Genomic DNA, 19001 nt, shown 5'->3' with positions numbered 1-19001 from the left:
TGGATGGATGGATGGATGGATGGATGCATGGATGGATGGATGCATGGATGGACGGATGGTTGGTTGGATGGATGGATGGATGGATGGATGGATGGATGCATGGATGGACGGATGGTTGGTTGGATGGATGGATGGATGGATGGATGGATGGATGGATGGATGGATGGATGGATGGATGGACGGACAGAACTGGTTAAAATCTGTGGACGTCGTTTTATTTTTAAAGTTTTAATTTTGAGTGTAAATAAATGTGGGTTTAAATGAGTTTTATCTGTTAAGCTCCGCCTCCTGTTCTTCAGCTCTGACTGACCCGGTTACGGAGCGAAGCCGGCCCGGGTTCAAGCCGGAACAATCAATACTCGGGAACGCCAGTGAACTTTACAGGAAACTGTCAATAAACGGAGGAAAAAACTGGAGCTGAATCCATCCCAACAGCTGACCCTCATTGGGTGAAAGAAAGGTCCGAATTAAATCTGCTCCGCCTGAAATAACTCATTAAAATGTTTTTTTATTTTGGGATCTTTCTAAATAATGAAAATTAAACTGTTTTTTATCATGATATCCTGAATGTTTCCTCAATAAACGTAATTTCTACCCTTTCATATTTGACTAATAATTGAGTCAAATGTTCTTTATTTATAAATTTAGACTTTTTATTCAAATTAATGTTTGTTAAGAACGTGACTCTGTGTGTGAAGCACGGTGGTGGTAGTATCATGGTTTGGGTAAGTTTTACAGGTGATGTTAACGCATCATGTAGAACGTTGGGAACAACCCTCAGCTACTACCAAATCAAATTTTTCTCAGTATCTGAGAAGCTGAGTTTTAACCGTCTTTGTGTTGGCTGGTATCAGTTAGCTGTGGCGGCCATCTTGAATCAGCTGTAGGTGTGCATACAGTGATTACTTTCTGAAGGTTTCATTAACGTCCCCCCAGTGGTTCAGGGGATATTTTGCTAACAGACAGAGTTGACATCGACAGTTAAGGTTTAAAAGCAGTGACCAGTCGGTGCTCAGGTCAGCTGGCTGTGGCGGCCATCTTGAATGGTGTTGACTCCTCTGGTTGTGGAGCTGGTGATAACTTTCTGAGTTTCATTAAAATCCTTTTTTGGTTGTTTTTTTGTTTTGGTTCTTTAGATGTTTTGACAGCAGACGGACAAAGACTGCCCCCCTCTGAAGGAAGCTGGGTTTTACGGGGTCCCTGAAGGCAGCAGCTGGCTCACAGCTGGAGGCGGATCCGCTCGTGCAGATGTTTTTTTTTTCAGCTGTCGCTCTGCAGCCTTTCTGTCAATCATTGAGCTCGTGCTGTGCAAATAACCCCTCCTGATTGGACGGATCGATAGGTCGGAAAGTGACCCGAACACGTCGGGGCTTCAGTCCGGAACCAGCGGGGATGGACACAGTCTCGTGTAAATCAGTCCTGCTTTACGTCTCCTGGTAAGTCCTCTCGTCCCGTCCGGACCGGCCCTCCCCGCCTTCAGAGAAGAGATGGGGTCCGCGGGACGTTCGGGCTCGGTTCTGCTCGTCCTGGTCCTGCTGCAGCTCCAGCACTCCGCCGGGTTCTGGATCGTCAACCTCGTGTTTCCTCCCAACACCAAGAACAAGGTTCCGAACAACAGCACCCCGCCGCTCATCATCGGTAAGAGAACCTCAGAACCTCAGAACCCCAAGGTCCAAACCTGCTGAAACCGGGTCACAGGTTCGAGCCTCATGCACTGTAAAAACAGCTCGGGTTAAACTTACAGATAATTCTAATTATTTACTTTTATAATTTCTCTGCGTCATTTTACTTTGATAGATTAAACTCAGTGTTTCTGATTTTATTTTGAAGGTCCAAATATTCCTCCATCATGAAATGATTGTTGATGTGACTCAGAAGAAGAAGAAGACTGACTCTGTTTACATCCGGGGATTATTTCACCTACTGGAAGTGAACTCGTCAATGTTGACGTAAACAAAACGACTCGTAAATGTTGGCAACAAAACCTGACTTAAAGGATTTATTACAAATTATACCATAGATGTTTAGTAGTAAACAATGTCTGTTTACAAATCAAAAACATGAAATAATTGTGCATTTTCAGCTGTTTTTGCTTTAATTTACACGTTGTAAAATTGAAACCATTTTTTATTGTAATTAGGGAAGTTATAGAGACATAAGAGACAATATTTGTGTTTTTTATATTTATTTATTCATGTGAATACATTAAAACATAGAATATAGTTTTCTCATTTAACAGTTTTTAACTGTTAGCTCGTTCAGGGCTTCAGGAGTCATGTTTTATATATTTCTGCCAAAATAATCAGCGATAAATTCATGGAGATGTAAAAGTTTATTTAAAAGAAAAGAAAAAGAACAAACTAATCGAGCCCAAAGCTCGTTACAGCTGGAAAATAGACAAACACAACCAAATTCTTCCCAACTGCAGGTCTTTTGACAGCGTCGAACTTTAACTTAACTTCTGCTAAATTATCTGTATTATCTGGACGCTGCAGGCGACCCGTGAACCGTTGACCCAACAGAAGTTAATCGTTGGCGTAGGCGCTGACGACACGGGTTTTCAGTGCTAAATCAATATCTTTGGTTAAATTTTAATCAGAGGTTTTAGGTTCCAGTTGTTCCTAAATGTAGTTACATGTTTGTAAATTACTTTGACTGGCTGAAAACCTTTAAACAGGATTTATGAGGATTTCTGGGTACTGTCCAAACCCCCGTTTTTTACAGTGCGTTTCTTGTTAAAACTGTCTCAAACTGTGCGTCCGCGGGTGTTTTTAGGCCATCAGTCAGGTCAGACATCACGCTCTGCTTCTCATCTACCTCAGCGCCACAGACTTCATCGGCATCGCAAAACCCGGGACATTTGTCGTTAGTTACGTCACAACCTTTCGACCTTTTCGTGTCCCTGTTGGAGCACCTGACTGTGAGAAAGGTCAGTTCCTCTGGAGCGTGATGAATTAGAGAAACAGCTGCCAAGTAGAGGATTAGATGTCCTCCTGGTGAGGTCAGAGGACGCTTTCACACGGTTTGAAAACGGGCGAAACGCTGTACGCTCACAAAAAAAACAAGTAGGTACGAACCCGGAGGGAACGGTCCGGTTTGCAGACTGGTGGTCGTAAATGATCTGATTTGTAATCAGCATTGTGAATGTTTTTAGGCAGTTGCCAGAGCAGCCATTAGGTCGTCAAAGCAGGGAGTGAAAACCAGCAGACACACCCTGGAGATGCTTTAGACATCATTAGCAGCCTGTGACAGAGTTTGCTCCTATTAAAATAAAATAAAAAATGAACAAATCGATGTTTGACTCAGATGTTAACGCTTGCTGATTCACGTAGTTCTTATCTTCATGCTGTTTGTTCAGATATTTATTTTTCCAACACGTTTAGCTGTATTCAGCTCTTTCTTTAAAAGAAGTGTCAGTTAACACAATGATTGTGTGCAGGGGAAGTAGGCGGGGCTTAAAGCTCCACGTCCAGGTGCTGGTCCCTAAAATACAACATGGCAGCTAAGCCGGGTCCTGCTGGCTTCAGGGACATTTAGTCTTCTGTTATATTCCATGCTGATGGTTCGGTGATGAATCTCAGGTGCCACAGGTGATCACTGTGGACAAAGGCGGAGCCAAGAGAAAACAGCTGATGGTGCCAACGCTGTGGACAGACATGCTGACACAGAGAGCCGTAGAGTCTAACTTCAGGTCGCTCTTGGTCGGGATGTCTTACCCCTCCGGAGACAGAGACAGAACCCTGGTTGTCCTTCAACACCTGTCCACATACGACACTTCTGCATCGTGCTGAAGTCCTCCAGTGGACACCCAGGTCCCCCGATCTTTCCCCGACCCAACATGTGAGTGATCAGCTCTCAGATCAACTCAGACCGGATCTGTTGGATCCTGAGGTCCCGTGGACCCGCTTGGCGCAGGAAAGAACAAAACGTTTGGACTCTGATCTGTCTTACTGTCCTGCTACCAGCAGGACGGCCTTACTGCCAACTCTGGGATCCATTTAAACTCATCGTAATCTTTGCAAAACGGTCACATGACCTTTCAGTTCCAGCGGTTTCATTTCATTTCCATCTGGGTGCTTTACTTGTTTTTGTCTTAAAGTGTATACGTGCCTCCTAATGCTGTCTTAAAATGTAAATAAAACTTGTTTTTGTCACCAATTTTAGGTCAATTTAAAGAAAAAAGAGCAAAATTATCATCCTGTCTATATTTGATTAAAAAAATGAAAAATGTCCCACTAAACAGATTCATTCTTTTCCCAACAAATGATCATTTTGCTGCGTATTTCTTGTTTTGTGTTCAGTACCAGGAAACCTGGGGAACCGTCTGGAGGCCAAAATAGACAAGCCCACATTGGTCCACTGGTTTTGCTACAAGAAAACCAATCACTGGTTTCCGGTGTGGATCGACCTCAACATGTTCATGCCGATAGGCGTGGACTGCTGGATCGATAACATCAGGTAACTCTGAGCTGTTTACCAACATGTCTGGTCCAGATCTTTGCGATAGAGGACAGAAATGATTCCTGATCCTTCATAATAACTCATAACACATCTTTCCAACATGATTATGCTGTATTCCCTGAGCAATCGTGCGTTTTTTTTGCAGCCAGTTTGTTTTAATTCATTTATTTTGTCATAAAAACGCTGTTACGTGTTAAATAATCCACCTGTTGACGCGCTCACAGGCTTCCAGTTCTCACGTATGTCCGTGTTTCAGACTGAATTACAACAGGACGACTCGGAGCTCATCCAACTCTCCGGGGGTGCAGGTGCGGGTGCCGGGGTTCGGGGAGACCTACTCCATAGAGTTCCTGGACTACAACAAACTGGCTGGTGAGAGAAATGAATATTTACAGGATCACTCCCGGGGTTCTGTACGGAAAAGTCCGTGAAAAAGGAAACTAAAAGTGTCTCTAATCCTAAATCCAGACCCTAAAAGACAGAAAAGTAAATTTTACTTTGATTACATGTTTAAATTAAAAGCTTTGAAGGAATGCATATCGCCCGCCGCCTTTTTACAAGTTTTAAACAAAGATCTTCTCATGTGACAAAGTTAGACTCATTTTAATCAAACCTTTTAAATGACAAACATGTACAACGTCACACGATATCGCAGGATGTGTTGGGGACGACTCTCAGCTACTACCACGTCAGATTTGAGCTCAGTATCTGTAAAACTGACTGAATTACAGCCAGTTATGTGTTTGCTGAGGTTGATTAGCGGCCATCTTGAATTGGATTGACTCCAAAATTGATCAGTTATAGATTTACATCCAACGATTCATTTCTGAGAACATCGTTACAAAATATCCACTGGTTCATGAGATATTCTGCTAACAGATAAAGAAACACAGGCAAAAACATTATCGCCCCTTTTGCCTTTGGCGACTTTTTCCAGCTTATCCAGCTTGTTAATGATAAGTTTAAAGTTTTTACTTAATTAAACTTTGTGATTAATACCATAAACTTAAATATTAAAGCAAATAAAGATTGTATTTTTTAGTTATTTTTGTACAATCTGTGTTTTTATGTTGTTTGTAAAAATCAAACCGCTAAATCTAACATTTATTGCAAATTTAAAGCAAATATTTATACTTTAACATAAAAATTATCCTAAAATTCAACTTAAAAATCTGCTCATTTGTGTCTGGAGACGTATTTAGAAACGTTAACGTCAAGATGTGTTGTGAGACAAAACTGCTGCTGTTTTGTTTTTCCAGGATATTTTTTCACGATGGTGCAACATTTGGAGAACGTTGGCTACGTCCGGAACGAGACGGTCCGCGGAGCGCCGTACGACTGGAGGCGGGCGCCACGTAAGGAACGCCGGCTCGCCCGCTCGCCCGCTGCTTTACATCCAACACACAGATTATCGTTCTTTTCCATATCTGGAACAAACATGTAAATGTTAAAACGTGTTTCACTTCAATATGACACGTGAAGCAGACTCATCTTATGTTTGTAAAGTAAGGATGACAATAAATTAAGAATAATATGATAAAATATTCACTTTATGAAGGTTCATTTGATACAACGAACCCTGAAACTGCATCTCTTTCACACCAGCTTCTAAAGTCAAACATGTTCATCCTGTAAAATAAACCTCAACAGACACATTCAGTTGATCGATGAAAGTCATATTCTTTTTTACTTGATTATTTATTGAAAAAATGACATTAATTAACTCAAATGTGCCAAATTTACCCATAAAGATTATTCTTTCCTACATTATCTGGAAGATTAGGTTAAATTAAAACTACAGATTTGAAAAACTAGGAACATAAACTACCAAAATCCATAATTATACATTTAAAAAAACACGAGCGCAACTAAAAGCATTAAAGGAAAAAAAATACATTAATCTAAAACTAATCAAATCCGATTACTTGGCAATCATTGGTTTATAGATTCAGGGAATTTATAAGATTATTCTTTTTAGTTTTAGTTTTTTGTTATGGTTTTCAGCCGGCCGTAACAATACTATCCCGGACGAGCCCCCAATTTGTTACGCCCAGCTCAAAATCATCACGAATAAAACAGTATAGATTTAATTTTAACTTAACTCAGTTAACCCAAGTTATAAATTAATGTGAAGTGATTGTGTCAGTCGGGTGATCAGCTGTTTTTTGTGCGGGTTTGAGTGAAACGATGAAGTGTTGCATGTCGAGAATCAAACCAAAATGTACGGCACACATGGGGAACAGAGGGTCTCATTCTGAACCCATCAGAGACAAAGTCCAGTCAACTTTTACACTATAGCTTATTTATATATAATATTATTAATATAAGCTGCAAAATAAGAGAAAATCGAAAACTGTTCCTTATATAATAAATCTTACTGGAGTGAACTTTATTTCTACTCCCAAACTCTAATTTATATTTTAAAAGTCAGCTAGGAAGCTCTTAATCCATTTAAATACTTTGAATCATGTGCTGTCGATATCGACTCCTGAGAAGATATATATTTGTCTGTCCGTTAACTGGTCACCAGTCGGCTGTTTGTTTGTTTTTGTCTCCGCTTCCTTCAGATGAAAACGGGGATTACTTTACGAAGCTGCAGGGTCTGGTGGAGGAGATGTACGAGCAGTACCAGAAACCCGTTTACCTGCTGGGACACAGCATGGGCGGCCATTACGTCCTCTACTTCCTGAACCACCAGCCCCAGGCCTGGAAGGACAAGTACATCAGGGGCTTCATTTCCTTGGCCGCCCCATGGGGGGGCGCCGTTAAAGTGCTTAGAGTCCTGACCTCAGGTAATAATGGATCTTAAACTGCAAGTCATCGATTTTCTGCCTTCTTGCCCCAAACTGATCAAAACCCCTGTTGTGTTTTTTGTTGAAACGGATCGCAGGTGAAAATGACGGCATCCCAATGTTCTCCAACATAAAGATCCGTGAAGAGCAGAGGTTGGTAACAACTAATCCCTGGATGCTGCCAAATGAGAACATCTGGCCAGAGGACCACGTTTTTATCTCCACTCCAACCTTTAACTACACTAGTCGGGACTACCGGCGTTTATTTTTGGACATCGACCACGAGGATGGCTGGTAATTTACAGCTTTTATGTTTTTCAAGCACTTTAATTTTACCAATTACAATTACAATTTTATGAAAAATCGCATCATACCTTAAACTAATTTAACACAATAAAAAGTTCAGCATTGCAACAAACAAAGTACAGAATCTGGTTAAACGTTGGTGCACTGGGTGCATACCTGTTACTTACAGCTTGGCCCAGTGGATGGGAGGTTGTCCTCTGATTGGAGAGTCGGGGATTCAATCCCCGGCCCCTGCAGCGTGCTGAAGTGTCCTTGGTGTATCCACCACTGCCCGTCAATATGCTCATTGATGTATGAGTGACTCATTATTAGTTCAAACCATTTACCATTAACTTACCTGGTACCAGGTATGTAACCTGGTAACGTCGGTTCATAAACCAACTGACCAGGTAAACACCCAGTACGAACCGGGCTGCATTATGTATTTCTACCTTCTTTTAAAAGCAAGTTTTTAATGTACCAGTGTGTACTTGACCAACAGAAAGTCAACAAACAACAATGACACTTTTCTACATCGGACGAGATTTACCCAAAACCACATTAAACACAATTAATCTGTGTCACAGTTAATATTTGAGTGCTGGAAAGGTTAATTACTGGGAGAAAATGGTCAAAAATCCCAAACAAAATGTCAAAATAAATAAATGAATGAAAAGAATCAAATAAATAAAAGACGTAAAAATCATTTTTAATGTGATTCTTTGGGTTAAATAAAGATTCGGATGAATTCATAGTTTAGACTTGTTTAATTCATGAACTGATTTTAAATTTAAATATCTGCTGCGTTTAAAGAAAAACACCTTAGCTTTTCTGGAAACTGAGCCGGTGTTCGTGGAGCTCGTGTTATTGATCTGTGCTCAGAAAAGGCCAGAACAGGTGGAACCGCAGGGTTTCAAACACGTTCTTTGCTTTGGGTTTGGTTTGTTGTGGTGCTTCAGCGCCTCCTGCTGGTGAGGATCACCTGCTAAAAATGCACATTCCTGTTTTGTGGGTGAAGAAATAAGGATTTAAATCAGCCCTGTCTCTGGTTCTGGCTTCTCTCGATGTGGAAATGATAAGTTTTCTCTTTTCTTCATCTCAGGTACAAATATGAGGACACCAAGAACCTCACCAGTGCGCTCCACCCGCCCGGCGTGGAGGTGTGGTGCATGTATGGCGTGGGGCTTCCCACCCCGGTGACTCAAATTTACAACGAGGAGTTTCCCGACGTCGACCCGGTGGACTACATTTACGCAGACGGGGACGACACGGTGGACAGCTTCAGCATGGGGCTGTGCAAACGCTGGGAGGGGCAGCAGGAGCAACCCGTCCACGTGACGGAGTACAGAGGACTGCCCCACCTGGACATAGTTTTCCACGAAAAGGTGCTCAATCAAATCCAGGAAATCCTGGAGGGAAAATCAGACGTTCCCAATGAGGTCGACGTCCGGTTGGAGGAGAAAGACGGTTTAAACGCCACAGAGACGCCTGAATCCTTAAACAGCTGACTCCAGAGTTCACAGCGTTTAACCCGTGAAGGCCTTCTGTAATTACAATAACACGAAGGAGTTAAATAACCAACTTTAAATTAATTAATAATTAAAAATGTATTTGACTAAGATAGCCCTTTTATTCTCTAGTCTGTTGTTTCATTGTTGACTTTTTGGTTTCTGTAACTTTTTTAGAAAAGTACTTAAATCTGTTATTTAGCCTCAAATTATGATTTACGGGTTTGTTTCTTTTTAGGTTTTGTACAGCTGTAGAATTTCGGAGCTAAAGCTGATCAACATTTGGTAGCTGATGTTTAATAAACTTTAACATTTGATGATGTTCAGAAACATTTTGTCATCAATCTGGGTGTTCGGGGTTATAACCTGGACCCTTTTAGAGATTAATGCGTATGAAATTAGACAAATTTCACTGTTTAAAAGATGAGCTTTCATCTAAAAAATATATTTAGGATCTCCTCGATTTTTATTTTAGATCCAAATTAATGTATTTTAATTTTTAATGCTGTTTATTTCTAAGCCGAATCCTGAATGAGATCTAATCTGTTGATCTGAAATGTTGTTTTTGGCTATTGAATTACGGATACCAGCAATAAATATCCAGTCAGTCCATTAGTTGTCAAATTGAGCATTTAAACCTTTGAGGAATTTTTATTTGTTTTTCCAGTTCAATTTACTTTATTCATTCTCAAGAGGCAATCTGAAGGCAAAAATTGTAGCCACACACACATAAAAGATAAACAGTCACAGTTAGTTTCATAGTAAAACATAAACATCACTATAAAAGATTTAAAAATACTCAATTAATATCAGAATAATCTTAAATTTCTCTTTATTATAGTCTTGAATTATACATTTTACTTATAAGAATGTCATAGATTTCCTGGCTGCAGTTTTGACAAGTTTAAATGACATTTTGACTAGAAGAAATGCTGTTTTTATTATCTGTAAAAAGTAATTAGAAATAGGAGGGATTTGATTATATGGCACGACGGCATGCCATACATTTTCCATATATGTATTTCCGTGTTTTGTGAGGCTCCTCCCTGCCGCTCGAGGACTTTTTTTTAACTTTATTTAAACAAGGTAAACACAAACAATAAAAATACAAAACAAGTACGGCAATTACAATCAATAACTTTGGAAATTGCACAGTAGAGGCATAGTATTTTGAAGATGAATTAAGGTATTATTGATAAGAAAAATAAATAAATTAAATTAACAACACAAGGGGAACCAGCCGCTCGAGGACATCTGCGATGGATTAACTTCCGGGTTGATTTCTCCGGCGTCTCGTGACCGTTTCTGTTTGTTTATCGGTGTTCGCTGTCGGATGTTTACCTGTGGTGGGATGACAGCAGAGATTTAACGGAGATCCGGAAGCCTTCGGTGGCAGATCTGCTCTCCAGCACCGACCGAGGAGGCGACGCGGAGGGAGCGACTGGCTATGAGACAGCGGGCGCCATGGCGGGTCGGCACCGGTTGACAGCCCTCTCCGTCGGACTGTTGTTGTTGTTGTTGTCGGCTCGGAGCGGCGGGAGACCGACGGACGAATGTCTCGGCAGCGAGCCGTGCAGAAGCCCCAGACCCCCGGTGGTCCTCAGTGAGTGTGAAGCGTCTCGTGCCGGTTGTTTGTTTGTTTGTTTGTTTGTTTGTTTTACCTGTTTTTCTGCTGCCAGGTGGAGAACAAGGTGTTCTGTCCGAGAACGGAACTCGTTGAACGTCATTAATGCCGACTGAACAGAACCCCGAACGTCCTGTTTGTTTTAAAATGAGCCACAGTTTTTATTTTATTTTATTCTGAAGTGTTTAAAGTCAAAAGCACATGTGTGAAATTAAGGCCCGCGGGCCAGAAGTGGCCCTTGTGACGGTCTCATCCGGTCCAACGAAGATAATTTTAATATATTAAAACTGGCCATACGGTCTGTGATATCAAGTCATTTAAATCCAGTCGGCTTTAAAGTTTTTTTTAATCAATTAAGTTTGATTTATGCAGAAATTGTTGTTTCCTTTAAATCAGAACTGGAACCATAAAGGTGAAAACTTAATTTTTTATAAGTAACTTTTTCTTTAATCAATCAGCTGATAAATAACTCAAACTAAGCAACCATTTGACTTATTAAGTCAAGACTTAGTTTAAATCCTTTTTTTAATAAATCTGGACCAAGATTGGTAGAACCAAGGCTTTAAAAGTTTTTATTTAGACATAAAATAATCTCTACAAGTATCTGCCCATTTTCACTGGCATGTTTTTTGTTTTTTAAGCTTCTTGACTTTAATTCTTTTTAATCGTTTAAGCACAAAACGGCTGAATAGACCAAACAGTTTAGCAGCAAACAAATTTAAATCAGATCTTTAGACTCTTCATCAGCAGGAAGACGGGATTTATTCTAATTCTTTAACTGAATCTACGAAAAATACCAAAAATAACAGTTTGACAGAAAATAAGATTTTAGCTCCATCAAAGTTATTCCCAATCAAGTCGTCTTCATCAGTTTTAACCAATTTGTTTCCATAATTCTTCAAAATATTCTTTTTAGATGCTTTTTATCGGTTGTAAATATATATTTTTTGTTTGTTTGTAGCCTGGGAAGTTGTATTTTGTCATATTTTAACACTGTTGTTATTTTCTTTAAAGCAGCTTCATAAAGACTCATAAAATGCATGACAGGCTGTAAAAAGGAAAAGGTTTTAAAGATGTTTTTGTAACTTTTCCGTCATGTTTCGGAACAACTCTGGTTCACCTTTTAGGTTTAAGTGTCTTTAGTTTATATAAAACAAAATATACTCAAAGAGAAAGATTTGAAAACTTCAGCGTTGTTAAAAAGTCTTTAAAAGGTTACAAAGTCTTGTAAGAGAAATATAAAGAAATGAGGGGAAGCTCATGACTTTTGCCCAATCCCCTGAGTGTGTGTGTGTGTGTGTGTGTGTGTGTGTGTGTGTGTGTGTGTGTGTGTGTGTGTGTGTGTGTGTGTGTGTGTGTCCTGATCATATGACCCGACACAAACAGAATTGGACTCTTCGGCTCATTTTCTCTCTACCTCCACGTCCGTCTTTATCCTTGTCCATTCTTTGTCGCTTTCAGTTTGTGATCCGGTTAAAAAGAAATTAAAATAGGTAACCGGCCACTTATCTCCTGTTGAAATAAGAAAACCATTCTTGTCTTTTGTTGGTGCTGAGTTTTTAAGGAGTTTTATCAGTTTGCTTGTGTCTGATAAGCGTCTCGACCTGCTCTCATGCTCGGTTAAACTCCTGATACAACAAAGTAAACTCTTTTATCAGAGGTTATCTTTGTGCCCGTTGGTGAAGGAGTCGGATCGATGTGTTGTCTGTCTCATAGGACGTGTCCCCGAGCGTTTCCTGATAAGGCAGCAGCTGGAGACCCGTGACTCTGAGATCGATGGGTCTGATGGAGCCGTGATTGGCTGTCATCAAGTCTTTCTCTGCTCACTTTTAAGCCACTTAAAACATCTAAATCCTTCATATAAAAGCAAATATCTGACATGAATGCAGCAACAAACACAAAAAGATCTTTGTTTGGACTTTAACGAACTTTTCTTGCGGCATAATTTGGGAACAGAAACGTTTTTGTGAGTTTGTTACAAAAACTATCTGATGAAATTTCAACAAAACCTGCAGAAAGTAAACCTTTGGATACGTCTACAGCTTGTAAACAGTTCAAGATGGCTGCCACAGCCATTTCACATTAACCGACACATAAATGATCATTTTACAGATTTTAGGTCATAATTTTGGGCGGTAGGAGCTGAGAGTCGATCACAGCATCACGAGTTTGTGTATAATCTTATTTCTAAGGTTTAACCAGAACAGATAAACATAATTTGATCTAAAACTAAGAGGCGGCGGGCGATATGCATTCCTATAAGGCATGCTGGGTCTTTAATTATTAATAATTAATCAGATATTTTACCTCATATAGCTGTGATTATATGATAAATTAGTGTAATTATGCAATTAGCAGGAAAATCCGACGGCTTTTTTGACATTATTATTCGTCTGTTCTCTTTAGAACTAAACAATTAGTTTAAAAAGTAGGAAATCTGTTTTTTGTTGCTTTTAAATAAACATTTTTCCAAGTAAATATAAACTACACTGCTCCAGTTTGCAGTTTGATGTAAATACATGATGAAGAAGGACAGAAATGAATAAAAAGTTTGTTTTTAAAGTTTGTTAAACGTTCGGGATGTAGATGAAAGCAAAATATAATGTTTTTTATGTGTTTTCAACCATAATAAGTAGAAAATTGTACAAAAACAACATAAAACAACAATATAATGAGACATTAAAGCTGTCGTGTCGACGCTTTGTTGCCTCTTCCTTTTAGGAAAGTGTTTGCTGAGATTCAGGAGTTTGATCCGTTTCTCCTGCTGTTTACGCATCGCCGCGTGTTTTAAACGCCGGCGGCGGTAGCGGCGTGACACGTCCAGAATGCCGTCCGATTCCTCGTGAGGCAGGTGACTCGTGACACATTTATACCTTTTTATTGCCGCCGTGAGAGGCCAAAGATCACAGTTTTTGTTTTGGGTTTCAGCTCTTCCTGCAGAGATTTCTTTACAGCCGCGGTGGCTTGGTGGTCCTGTAATCCCGAGGCCGCAGGTTTGAGCCCAGGTTGCGTCAGGAAGGACAGAATTGACAAATCTTTCAGGCGCGTTCGCTCGCTGTGGCAACCCCTGCGGAAGGAAGCGGCTGCAGAAACTCCTTTTAACTCCAACGATTAAATGAAATCACAATAATCTATAGAAGATAAAGTTCTTTGCAGCTTGATTTTAATTAAAGCATTTATCGACACAGCACCCACTCATCTCAGCTTTCAGAAGATTCAGTTTTTTTTCAGTAAAATCATCCTCTGAGTTTAGTTAAAAACAGTTTCACAAACACTGAATTCAACAGGAGCAGATATATAAAGATGTATTTTTGGTTCTTTACTCTGTTAAATTCCAGCATTTAGTCGAGTAAACATTATATGTTGAGCCAAACATTAAAAATATTCAGATTAGATGTTTCCAAGCTGTCAAATGGAGCCTGAATCAGCCTCGTGGTGTTGGTGGACGGATGGAGGACGAGCGTGAGGACGTCATGTCTGTTTGTCGAGCAGTTTTCACCGGTTTGTGACTGATCGTGAAACGCTGCTTCTTGCAGTTCCGGGGGATCTGGGAAACCAGCTGGAGGCGAAGCTGGACAAACCCAGCGTGGTCCATTACATCTGCTACAAGAAGACGGACTCCTTCTTCACCCTGTGGCTCAACCTGGAGCTGCTGGTCCCTGTCGCCATCGACTGCTGGATCGACAACATCCGGTGGGGTTCTCCGTCTTTCTGTCTGTCAGCGAGGAACGTACTGTTGAAAAATGCATCAATCTGATCGACCCGTATTTTATCCATTTTAAACATTTCAAATGTTTAAACTAAGAAAATTTAACGGCAGCAACACATTTTTCATACGTTGTTCCAGGAGCAACAAAAGGCTGAAACAGTCAGAAACATCTGGAGGAGCATTTAGAGACGAATGAGGTTAATTCTCAGCAGGTCAGTCAGAGGAGTGGAGATATAAAAAAAGGATTTAGAGGCTGAATCTAAAGAAGGAAAGATGGGCAGAGGTTTTTGATGCAAACATATCAAAGCATTTCGATGGAAAAGTTGGGAATTAAAGTATCTTGAAATAAGCAGATGTTTATTCATGGAGTTTCCACGTGGAACAACCACCTGAGTTTTCTGAAAATGTTGGTTTCTATCAAAGAACCGCTTCTGCTTGATCCGACAGACCTGTTGTCTCACTTCTGCTCACATCGAGAAAAGAGGAAGCCCTTCTGTGGCTTTATCGTAATGTTTGTCGGTGACACAGATTATATATGTGTGTGTGTGTGTGTGTGTGCAGGCTGATCTACAACAGGACCACACGCACCACCTCCGCCCCGCCCGGTGTGGACATCCGGGTCCCGGGCTTCGGGAAGACGTACTCGCTGGAGTACCTGGACCCGAGCAAACGCAGCGTCGGTGAGTTCTAAAACTCAGGTTCTGCCGGGCCGGTTCGGATCTTTGTTCACGGCCTCAGTCAGAATAAATCAGTTCGTCTAATAAAGTTAGAGATAAAAAATAATTAATTATGATTCCGACACTTCATTCATAAGAACAACAGTTTGAATTCATCGTCTGAAGAATTAGGACACGAAGAACGCTGCAGTTTAGTGAATCATGACTTTTCTGCTCTTATTTAGGTCGAGACAGAAAGATTTGAAGCTCTGAAGCACACGTGTCAAACTCAAGGCCCGCGGGCCAGATCCGGCCCTCTGTAACATCTCATCCGGCCCTCTAGTCTGGTTCAGATCGAGTCTCTGATTCTTATTTTGCTTAAAAGAACTGAGCCTAATTAGTGAAGTTTTCTCTGACAGTGACTTAGAAGCCAACAATATATAGTTTTAATTTCTGTATGATCAGGTTTTTGTCTGTTTTAATGTTAAAAATTTCATATAAAAGCTGAGTGAGGAGTAAGAAATGACTGCTAACGATGAGCTTTTTGAAGTTTGATCTATTTGTCTGTGTTCATTAAAGTCTGTTTGCTCTAAATTCTGTATAATCTGTAACTGGGAAAAGGTCATTGATATTTCTATATGAATGATTTGACATAATACATCTAAAACCAATTCATTTATGTAATTTTTAATGAATATTGATTGTGATTGGCCCTTGGCTAGGACCAAATTTTTAATTTTGGCCCCCTTGGGTTACTGGGTTTGACCCCCCTGCTGTAAAGCTTTGATAGTTTCTGAGTTAAGTGTTAATAACTTCAATAAACAACTCAAATAAAGTAGTTCACGTAGAAAATAAAATCTCCGTAACTCTTTATTAAAACACTTCTTGGTGAATCTGGACAGAAACTAAAACCAAACAACCCATCTGACAATCTGTAACTTATTTCCTTTTTGTTCGGCACCAATAAAACTCTGAATCCTGCCGGTTCGTGAGCAAATTAAACTTTATTTTAAGTAGGTTAATAAAAGCTGTCAGTAGTCTGGCGTCAGTCAAAAGCTTTTAAATGAATTACAATCTCAGACGTCAGCGTCAGCATCTCTGCCTGATGTCCCCAAGAAACATTTTACCAGATGATTTCATGTAAAACTGAGCCCAGCTGCTGTAAACGGAGCCACCTTCTGAACGCTTTAACGTGTTTTGCTCTCCTGCTCCAGGCATGTATTTCTTCAGCATCGTGCAGGCGATGGTGGAGTGGGGCTACACCAGAGACGACGACGTCCGGGGAGCTCCTTACGACTGGAGGAAAGCCCCGAGTGAGAAACGACGCCAAGCGTTTCCCAGCTGAGCCGGAGAGCGGAGTCGTGCCTCCTCACCTCCTCTGCTTCTCTTCTTCTTCCAGATGAGAACAAGGAGTACTTCCTGGCGCTGCAGCAGATGATCGAGGAGATGGCGGAGAAGGCCGGGGGCCCCGTGGTGCTCATTGCTCACAGCATGGGGAACATGTACACCCTGTACTTCCTCAACCAGCAGCCGCAGGCCTGGAAGGACAAATACATCAAAGCGTTCATCTGTCTGGGACCGCCGTGGGCCGGCGTGGCCAAAACGCTCCGGGTGGTTACGTCCGGTAGGAGAGAAAATTAAAAAAATCTCAATCCATCAGATGGTTCATGATGCATTAAGCTAACAGTCGACTCCAAAGAGTTGATGGCACATTTTTAAACAAAGAGCAATCAGATTATTATTTATAGGAATAATGACACGCTTTAATCAGCCGCGAGAAGGAGATCTGCTCCCTATGGTCGTTTTTAAGGTTTACCTTTCAGGAAGTCGGTTCTTCTCACTCTCACTTGTCTGTTCTCTGTTCCGTGTTTTCGTTCTCCAACGTCAGGCGATAATAACCGCATCCCGGTGATCAGCCCCCTGAAGATCCGCTCCCAGCAGCGAACCGCCGTCTCCACCAGCTGGCTCCTCCCCTACGCCCACACCTGGCCCAAAGACAAGGTCTGTGGAACCTGTCTGCGCGTGCTCGCTTGTCTGTCTGTTAGCGAAATATCCGATGAACCGCTGGATGGGTTTTAATGAAGCTCTCACTGTGGCCCCATCTGTTCCCAACATAAATGATCTTAATCTAAAACTCTGCATCCTTTTATGGTCCTAATAATCCAAACAACTTTGACTCAGTCTGTGGCACATTTCACCAGAACTTAATCATGAAAGAATCATTGGGAGTGAAATTGAGAAAGACATGAGCCTTTTTTTATCCACCTGCAGGTTTTCGTTCAGACCCCCACCACCAACTACACCCTGCAGGACTACCAGCGTTTCTACTCGGACATCGGGTTCAACGAAGGCTGGCTGATGCGTCAGGACACAGAGCCGCTGGTGTCCGAGCTCACGGCGCCCGGCGTGGCCGTCCACTGCCTGTACGGCACGGGTATCCCCACGCCCGAGGCCTTCCAGTACTCCGACAAGTTCCCCGACGTGGAGCCCACGGTGCTGAACGGCGACGGGGACGGCACGGTGAACCTGCAGAGCGCCATTCAGTGCAAGCGGTGGGCGGGGCAGCAGAAGCAGCCCGTCGTCCTCAAAGAGCTGCCCGGCAACGAGCATGTGGACATGCTGACGAACTTCACCACCGTGGCCTACGTCAAAACCGTGCTGCTGGCGCCATGAGAGATTCCTCTGCACAAAGTGTCAAAGTTCTGCTTTTTCCAAACTCAGACTGCCAAAGATTTAATGTTCAAATTATATAAAAATATAATAGTTTATATCTGTAACCCCACAATTTATAGGATGTTTAATGTTGAGAGAGAATAAACACTTTTCTACCGGTCTTAGATTTTCAGAAAGTCTAGATTTTACTTTCTCAGTCCTTGTGTGAACTCAAACTGATCTGTTCTGGACCAGGGATATGCTGTTTGTGCCATTTTAGCTTATTGATCAAAGTTAGATGGTTTATAAATGTAAGAGTTTCGATTGTGACAGAAAGTGTGAATCACATTCTGGAAGATTTCCTGATCCATTCACCGATTTAACTCATTTAAGTCTTTATAAAAAAACAACTGGTTCGCTCTTTATTTTTGTTGATTTCTATTTAAATGTTTTTCATGCAGCCAAGCTGTGAGTCTCTGAATGTTTGTTTTATCGTGCAGCAGAAGTTACAAACTAATACCAGAGGAATTATTCAGTCAGTAAAAGGAGACCGCTCGTTTCCTTAAGGAAAGTCACTGGAAGTTGGTAAAAGTTCAAGAAAAAAAGTAAAAATTGACACTTTTTGGTCCTTCAGGTCTCTTCCAGTTTTGTCTTCTCAGCCAAAAAGAAACTTTTTGTATTTTTCTGGTTTGGTTTGATGCAGATCTCCTCTTCTGGACGTTTTACTTTCCGTTCAGACACTTGAAAAAACCCGACTCCTGCGACACAGAACAGTTCTGACCGGACTGACTGGACCTGACCGAGACCAGAACCTCTGACGTTGAGACATCTGACAGCCTAAGCTGCCTTCTTCAGACGGAACGGTTTCAAGTAAAACTCAGTCGTTCTGTTTTTATTGTAAACTTTTTGCTAAACGATTAAACTATGAGATTACATGTTTGGATTATTTTCTGTGAAATTTCTCTCTTTATGCCTCTGAATTTGAATCTACACCCTGAGGGGACATGTCCTAATTCCTGTCCAACACAGGGGTCTTCAACCTGTGGTTCTGGGGCCTCGAGCGGCTCTTCGTTTATATCAGTAACTCCAACAGAAAAGCCTCATTTTAACAGTTTTTGTTTCTGATTTTCTGCACATCCACGAATAAAATGTTCATGACAGAAAACCAGCTGAGTTTGTCACAAAAGAAATGGGTAAAAATTCAAGATATGCATAAAGTTTAACATAAAAACGCACCGAAACCAGCAGCTGAAACAAGAAGCTGAAGTGAAACGAGCGCAGACGGAAACGATCAGTTTTTATTTAAAGATACAG

At 41.1% G+C, this 19001-nt stretch overlaps 2 protein-coding genes across 2 annotated transcripts; both read left to right on the top strand.

Annotated features, from left to right (window-relative positions):
• The first annotated feature begins 1275 nt into the window (after positions 1 to 1275).
• On the top strand, positions 1276 to 9376 carry lcat (lecithin-cholesterol acyltransferase). Its single transcript, XM_017434674.3, has 7 exons — positions 1276 to 1638; positions 4302 to 4458; positions 4718 to 4833; positions 5721 to 5816; positions 7029 to 7253; positions 7352 to 7547; positions 8641 to 9376. The coding sequence occupies exons 1-7, from the start codon at positions 1488 to 1490 to the stop codon at positions 9044 to 9046; spliced, it is 1347 nt and encodes a 448-aa protein (XP_017290163.1). The 5' UTR covers positions 1276 to 1487; the 3' UTR covers positions 9047 to 9376.
• Positions 9377 to 10288: 912 nt separating this feature from the next.
• On the top strand, positions 10289 to 18852 carry pla2g15 (phospholipase A2, group XV). The gene is made up of 7 exons (XM_017434679.3): positions 10289 to 10649; positions 14207 to 14363; positions 14941 to 15059; positions 16250 to 16348; positions 16435 to 16659; positions 16924 to 17036; positions 17307 to 18852. The coding sequence occupies exons 1-7, from the start codon at positions 10511 to 10513 to the stop codon at positions 17706 to 17708; spliced, it is 1254 nt and encodes a 417-aa protein (XP_017290168.1). The 5' UTR covers positions 10289 to 10510; the 3' UTR covers positions 17709 to 18852.
• The last annotated feature ends 149 nt before the right edge of the window (positions 18853 to 19001 follow it).

Source organism: Kryptolebias marmoratus, linkage group LG11 (genome assembly GCF_001649575.2).
Source record: "Kryptolebias marmoratus isolate JLee-2015 linkage group LG11, ASM164957v2, whole genome shotgun sequence".
In the NCBI taxonomy this organism is placed as follows: Eukaryota; Metazoa; Chordata; class Actinopteri; order Cyprinodontiformes; family Rivulidae; genus Kryptolebias; species Kryptolebias marmoratus.
Note: the sequence above shows the minus strand (reverse complement) of the source record. Positions and strands in the feature narration are given on the sequence as shown.

Coding starts and splice junctions, on each gene's coding strand:
- pla2g15 (XM_017434679.3), top strand. CDS start 10,511: ATGGCGGGTCGGCACCGGTTGACAGCCCTCTCCGTCGGACTGTTGTTG. Junction 10,650..14,206: donor CAGACCCCCGGTGGTCCTCA/GTGAGTGTGAAG, acceptor TGCTTCTTGCAG/TTCCGGGGGATCTGGGAAAC. Junction 16,349..16,434: donor CGACTGGAGGAAAGCCCCGA/GTGAGAAACGAC, acceptor TTCTTCTTCCAG/ATGAGAACAAGGAGTACTTC.
- lcat (XM_017434674.3), top strand. CDS start 1,488: ATGGGGTCCGCGGGACGTTCGGGCTCGGTTCTGCTCGTCCTGGTCCTG. Junction 1,639..4,301: donor CACCCCGCCGCTCATCATCG/GTAAGAGAACCT, acceptor TTTTGTGTTCAG/TACCAGGAAACCTGGGGAAC. Junction 7,548..8,640: donor ATCGACCACGAGGATGGCTG/GTAATTTACAGC, acceptor TCTTCATCTCAG/GTACAAATATGAGGACACCA.